Below are 7500 nucleotides of genomic sequence, written 5' to 3'. Positions count from 1 at the left end.
TGTATATATAAATACATATATTTGACTACCAGCAAGACACCGGAGCACTCTATAAACGCGGAGATTGGAGCCCCGCGTCAGTCAGCCTTTTCGTAGAAATACATCGCTTCCCAATCCCTGGTTGCGAGATCTAAACTACAAATCTACTAGAACTGAAAGCTGCAAGTAGGCTAACAGGCACGTAACATCCATATGCTGTATAAATAAATATATTTGACTACCAGCAAGACAGCGCTGCACTCGTATCTATCAGCCTGTCTGTATGTCATAATGATGTCGTGGAATGGTCGTTGAATGCCGATGCTGAGATACTGTGCTGATGGACCATTCGCTGACTGTCTTAATAAATCAAGTACAGAGATTCCAACCCGTGTTGAACATCCTATTTCCTTGTCAAATCGTGTATGCTGCGCACCTAATCTATCCTTAGATGACACAACGCATTTAAGATCACAATCCTCAATAGATTGATTCCATCGTTTTACCGACAAGAAGATTCTACAATCTATCAGCCTTTGCGTAGAAATACATCGCTCCCTGTATAACGTTATATATCTAACGTTACATGCTTTAAGGCTGATCTGTGCATGATGGTGCTGCATTTTGACATAATTCTTATCGCATTTCCCCCCGTTGTGCTGTGCTGTGCCGTTCCATAGTCCAGAGCTTCATCATCCCCCTTCTAAAACTGCCATCACCCCTTTCCATCCCTGGCGTCATTTTATCAATGAACGTGGTATTATACATATTTACATATTACATATTTGTTGTTATTTATGGAAGTGTCCGGTTGCTGGAGGAACCAGGACGCCGGCTACACTGCACAGTTTAGCCCGAAATAGAGAGAGTGCTTTACACCCCGAGAAGTTATGCTTTTAACCGTAAACTCAATGAACCCGCTGCTGCTCGCAGCACCGCGCCAGCTGATTGAAACTCCCTTTGACAGCGGGGGGAGAGAAAAGTTTTAACAGGGAATTCGCTCCGCGCTGTGTCGACCATGATAGCAGTGTCGTATCGACACCATTCAAATGGTTTTGGATTCCCTGTCCTCTCCCCTATCCGGACACGTGAATTGTTATCCTAACCCACGGTAAACCGAAGTTATTAACCCGCAAAGGGTGCCTCCGGGCACCGTGTTCGTCCGTGAATAACACGGCACACAATGATACTACAGTTCATAAAGCAGACAAGTGAAGGCAGTGGTTTTAAGGGTTCAAAAAACATGACTTTATTATGTGTACATAGCTTCCTCTCTCTCTTTCTCTTTCTCTCCCAAAAAATCACGGTTAATAATATACCACATGCCGAGGAAAAAGTATACGATAGCTTCAAGTTCCTCCATGTTGCTATTGTTGTGGCTGTGTTGTGTCTCGTGAAAATATACGTCACCACCATTGCGCGCTGTTATGACGCTGTTATGACGCTGTTATGACGCGTAACTCCGCCTACTATCGCCTACTCCTCCGACTCGTTCCTGGTCTGTTGTGTATAGTGGAAAACCAGAACTGTTCAAAAGCGTGCCGAAGCGTGCCGAAGCGAGCCGACCCGAGCCGGGCCGATAGTGGAAAAGCGCCATATGTGTATGTGTATGTGTGCGTGTGCGTGTGCGTGTGTGTGTGTGTGTGTGCGTGTGTGTGTGTGTGTGTGTGTGTGTGTATGTGTGTGTGTGTGTGCGTGTGTGCTGTGCGTGTGTGTGTGATGTACTCCACATGGGCGTGGGCCTGTGTTCCATGCTGATGGTAATCCAGAGAGGGGCTCTGATTCTTCCAGTTCAGTGAGGGGGCATGGCTCGCTCCGGGACCCAGAGGCACAGAGCTGCACCAGATGAGAGCAGCACATTGTATTCATCTCATTGTGTCTCTCTTTCAGCCTCTTCTCCTTCTCTTCACCCCCCCCCTCTCTCTCTCTGTTCCTTTTTCTCTTATCTCTCTCTCTCTATCTTCCTCTCTGCCTCTCTTTCCCGTCCCCTCGTTCTCTCTCTTTATCTCTGTGTATATCCAGCTCCCCCCCCCCTCCCCCCTCCTATCCCTAGACAGCAAACTGGAGACTGAAGAGCCTTCAGCCCTTTCTCCCCCCCCCCCTCTCTCTCTCCCTCCCTCCCTCCTCTCAGCCCTGTGTATTTACAGCTGTGCAGGGTGGAGATGAGTGATCATATTCGGAATTCCTGTAAATCCCTTTATTCCTCCGTTCTCTGAGAGGAGAAATAACAGGTGTGGTCGCTAGGACATTCCAAGTTATTCCACCGCTGTTGCCTCAACAGTGAGCTAAGGTGAATTCTGTCTTTCTACCCTCATTAATGGATTTGTAAGCATATGATTGATCTAAGCATGTGTACAGGAGGTGAATGCCATTAGACCTTGAGGATGGCTTCTTGGCCTAATGGTAGAAGCTTGTGTTTTACGCATGGGGGACCTGGGTTTGAACCCCCGCATGTGACATATCATATTTTTTACAGGAGTCCTTTTCTTGTACGTCCATGAGGGGGGCTGAACGAGGAAGGGAATCAGAACTCCACCTCAGACCCTTGCTACTGAGCACGCTCAGAGAGTTAGCCAACAGTGTGTGACACAACTGAGCTTAATTACAGCAGTAACAACTGGTTTTAGAAAGAGGTGTGGTAGGTTAAAGACAGGTCATAAGTTTGTTGATGTTGAACATGATTGGCCTGCTGGCTCCCCGTGGCACCCCATCACTGAAAGCCTGTGGTTTATGGTGGTAATCTGATCTTTATCGAGACACACTTGATAGATAGTGTTGATATTCTCTACCTAATGACACATTTATAGCTCCCTACCTATCAATGTTGTAGTAAACCCCTGACTGTAAGTCATGTTAATTAACAGGCTGACCAGAGTGTGGTATGAATATCAGACCAAGGCTGAGGGCTGGATACTATTTAAATGTAGTTTCATAGTTCTATAAGAGGGAAAATAAATACGTGTGGACCAGCAAGCAACTGTGACATTAATGTTTGAGACAAACAGAATTATGGACAGCTTTTTAACATTTACATATCAACAATGTGATGATATTTCAAGGGAAAATGGCTGGAAACAGGTCGGCTACAGGGGGGTTGTCAGCATGCCTCAGGCTTAGAGGAGAGACTAGCATATCGTCACCTTCTTAAAATAAGAATTTAAAAAGTCACTTTTCAGGAAAATTATGTTTTTGCCTACAAATTACAAATATTTACTAAAATATTTAAAATGTTGGTTCAGTTTATTCTGTTTTTCTCAAAACTTATATGACTTAAAATAAAAAATATATTTTAAGAAGGTGACAATAGGAATATTGCAAAAAGCGCGGGAATGATTGATGGCACGAGATAGGCAGATAAGCACGAGGCTTCATTTAAATCCCCCAGGAGCGCAGCTGGAGGGCGGGGCTAACAGCTGGAGGGCGGGGCTAACAGCAGGCTACCTGTCCGAGAGAGAGAGAGAGAGAGAGAGAGACAGCTGTGGCGCAGAGACTTTATGGCAGCAGAGAGAAGAGGGGAGGTAGAGAGGAGGGGAGGGAGGGAGAGAGGGAGGGTGTGTGCTGCTACTGCAGTCCCGGTCCGGCTAGAACAGCAGAGAGAAGAGAGGGAGGGGGCGAGAGAGGTGGAAAGAACTGCTGTCACGTCAAAACAGGGACAAAACCCTCCCGGGGGAGAAAAACTTACGCAGTAGCAAAGTCATGTCGGCGATGAGGAATCACCGCTTTTAGATTATGTCCGCTACAGCCTCTGAGACGTCCATTACCTTGGAATAATACATAGACCCACGGGACTAGACGTTGTTTTGGAAACATTTGGAACATTAAGGATGCGGGGACTGCGACCCGTTATCAGTCCTCCCAGTCAAATATTGTGACAACCGTCCCGATTCAGGCAGCTGTGTTAACGTCACCGTGACCGGGACAGTCCGCTGGTTGCAGAGGAGGTCTGAGCTCTGGGTTGTCAGTGTTCGCGGGGGGACAGGAGGGAATCACTGAGCCAGAGTCTTAAATCACCGCAGCGCGAGAGACTTCCGATTTAAATCTTAACCGTTAACCGTCGTCCGAGGTGACGTTTACTGGACGCAGAGACAGAGAGACGGTTTAACCGTTATTATTATTTCTATTCTAAACATGGAGTGGAAACACGTCGAGGCTGTTCAGGAGTTTACTGTTGAAGGACAATGCAGCAAAATAAAGGTGCGATCTTGCAGAATCACCTGGGACTCCCACCAGGTAGGTCATCTCACATCTGTCACATCCTGGGTCTGTGTTGTCATGGTCGGGTGACAAGTGTTGTCTCTGGGCATTCTTCATGTCTTCTTGATTGCCCATTATGAACAATGTAAAAAGATAGAAAAGAGTGAAGTAGCCTAAACAGCAAATAAGTCCAATGTTCTGTATTACTGAATTTCTCACGGAATATCTTTCATTTTTGTAGTCAGGCTATGTTAATATTGACAAAATGTCCATTTAACGTCAGTAGCCGTCCATTAGCAGGCTAATCAGTCTTGTCATTGTGACTAATGGTCGTCTATAAATGGAGCTAGGTCAAAACCCTTGATCCTGGACCTGAACACTGCTCTCTAATATCAGCAGTTATGTCACAGTCGTCCAGAAGGAAATGTTGCCAAACAGTTTTTTGTCTGTTTCCCATACATCGTAACAGTGTGTTCTTCCCCTCCTCAACACTGGCAGACTGGTTCAGACTTATCTAACCGGCTGGCCAGGTGCCAAGCAGAGATGAGAGGATGCCACCACATCTGGCTGGGTCTCTTTTGACGCTTGCTGCTTTACTAGGTCACCCTGTTCCAATACAGCTCTAGGTCTGGACCAACAGTGGGTTTGGAACCCTGTATCGATGATGAATGGCTCGGCGGGAGGATGTGTGTTGGCTCTCTGTTAGCTTCTGCAGGTCTAGAGAGATACAGTACCAGGATATGGATCATGAATCCACGCCACAAATGTATTTTTGTTATACTTACTACTGTGTCAAACACCGCATTGCCATCGAGTTCATGTATACAGGCCAGCTGTGTCTATAACTGTCAGGGGAGGCTGTTGGAGGTAGAAATCGGAGGACGGGCTATCAAGAGTACCATTCCTGATTCCGTTCCATGCATTACAATGAGCCTTCGATTTCTACCTCCACTAGCCTCCACTGTTGGTTGCGCATGCAGCTTTCTGTCTTATCGGTCTTATGTGCAATAGTCATCCACCTCTTGGTTATTTTAGACATGTGATATAACCATTGCATATCACACACACACACACACACACACACACACACACACACACACACACACACACACATCATCTTTAATCTCCTCGGGGGAGTTGAGAGGATGCGTAGTGTTCCAGGAAGTGGAGTTGGTCAGTCACCACATGATGGTGATGTGTCTTCCATTAACAAGGTATTACTGTCTGTTGAGTCTCTTGGTGGGGTACGTGTCTTCTAACAAGGCTACATCACCACTGTGAACCCCCCCGCCACACACACCAACTCACACACACACACACACACACACACACACACACACATACACACACACATCCCCCCAACCCACACACACAGAGACACACACACACACATCCCCCCCAACCCCCCCCCCCCCCCTCCACACACACACACACACATCCCCCCAGCCCACACACACACACACACACACATCCCCCAACCCACCCACACAAACACATACACACACACACACACACACACACACACAGAGACCCAGGAACGACCCCACTTCCCCCCTTGAGTTCCCATTGTTAGAGAGCAGAGCCAGTCTTCCTGTTTTCACTAGCCACAGCACACAGATGTTAACCATAGGCTGTGACAGCACAGTGGACACACTGATCCACCAGCAGCCTCTAGGTTCACCTCCTATATTGATCTCAGCCATAGGCCTGAGGCACAGCTCATGTTGTTCCCCTTTATGGTGCCTGGCCCACTTTGGCCTGGTTAGGCCTGCCCAGACCAGGGGTGTTTAGAGTTGGTCCCTGGTGAGACCAGTGGTCAGGGAAAGGCAGTCGTGTAGTAATGATATCATTCTGAACTCTGCTCTGGCCTCAACCACGGCTCCACTTTGTCCTACTTTTATCTTAACACAAAGCCATGAATTACGTAAGTGTGTCTGTGTGTGTGTGTGTGTGTGTGTGTGTGTGTGTGTGTGTGTGAGAGAGAGAGAGAGAGAGAGAGATAGAGAGTCAGTGAGTATACACAATAGCAGGATATGGCATGACTATAGTCGTCCGGTGCAGGCACTACAGGCATTTCCTGGTGATTGTGTGATGATGATGATGATGATGGTGACAACTGTTGCTAGGAGCGCCACCACGTGACTCAGTTAGCTCTGTTAGAACCAGGGTCTGGATGAGCGTGGAGACATATGATACAATATACAATACCATATGAAACTATTACTTAATTTGTCCTTTGGCATTTTACTTTTTTCTTTCTTTCTTTCTTTTTATTTTGGACATTTAGCAGATGCTCTCATCCAAAATGACATACAACATTTACAAAGTACATTTGTCTAAAGTAAGTGAATCATCTATAACATCAGTCATCATAAGCAGAAATCTATGCTAGGACCAGGGGTCATTGGCAGTCACAATGCTAGAAAAAGGAAGGATTCTTTTTTAAAAGTGTTTTATTATGAACAGTAAAGGACCTGCACTGAGGGGTAGTGGAGGGTGAAGAGGTCCATGCCAGGCAAGGATATGTTTGTTGAGAAATTAAGGCCTCAGCACATTTGATTGTAATTTGATCTAACGCTCTATCTTAATACAATCTCACTATATACGTTTTTGTCATCTTGCCAACTTCAAACACTGTACATACAGTAGGCCAGGGGCTTTGTTATTTGATATAGGAAATATCTTCTTTTGATGCCTCAAAGCTGACTGTTCTCTAACATCAAAGGAACTGTGGTGTTTGATAAAGTCCTCTGAAGCAGAGACATCAGACCTGTTCAATTTTAATAACATTCAACACAACTTTATTAATACCTTCAGGGTAATGTTTGTCTGTCTGTTGTGGTGGTGTTTGATGCTGCTGTACACTGCAGTAGTTCAATTACAGCAACTCTATCCTCTAGTGTGTGTGTGTGCGTGTGTGTGTACTGTACAAATTGATGTAGTCAGTGTTTTCATCTGCTGGTCAATATCTGTGTGGGCATGGTACAGCAGGTGCTTGTGGGTGGAGAGCCTTGTTTTTGTGTGAGTGTGAGTGTGAGTGTGAGTGTGAGTGTGAGTGTGTGTGTGTGTGTGGGGGGGGGGGGGAGGGGGTTGGAGCTGTACAGTATGTAGCTTACTCTTCTCTTCTGTGCGTGTGTGTATGTCTGTGTGCGTGTGTTTGTGTGTGTGTGGGTGGGTTGGGAGTTGTACAGTATGGAGCTAACTTTTCTCTTGTGTGTGTGTGTGTGTGTGTGTGTGTGTGTGTGTGTGTGTGTGTGTAGGCGGGGCCGCCTCGCGTGGAGCTGACCCTGTCAGAGCTGCAGGAGATGGCTACGCGGCAGCAGCAAC

General features: G+C 46.5%; 1 protein-coding gene across 1 annotated transcript in view; it reads left to right on the top strand.

Moving 5' to 3' along the window:
* ppp1r13ba (protein phosphatase 1, regulatory subunit 13Ba) overlaps nt 1-7500 on the top strand; it is a gene marked incomplete at its 5' end in the record, with an annotated part of 48148 nt that overhangs the window by 21149 nt on the left and 19499 nt on the right. Inside the window, one exon of the mRNA XM_080523820.1 lies at nt 7434-7500. This exon is cut by the window's right edge and continues 35 nt beyond it. Within this exon, the coding sequence (XP_080379946.1) occupies nt 7434-7500 (67 nt within the window). The remainder of the gene's footprint in view (nt 1-7433) is intronic.

This window comes from Nansenia antarctica (assembly GCF_963989245.1).
Source record: "Nansenia antarctica genome assembly, chromosome: 1".
Classification (NCBI taxonomy): domain Eukaryota; kingdom Metazoa; phylum Chordata; class Actinopteri; order Argentiniformes; family Microstomatidae; genus Nansenia; species Nansenia antarctica.
Note: the sequence above shows the minus strand (reverse complement) of the source record. Positions and strands in the feature narration are given on the sequence as shown.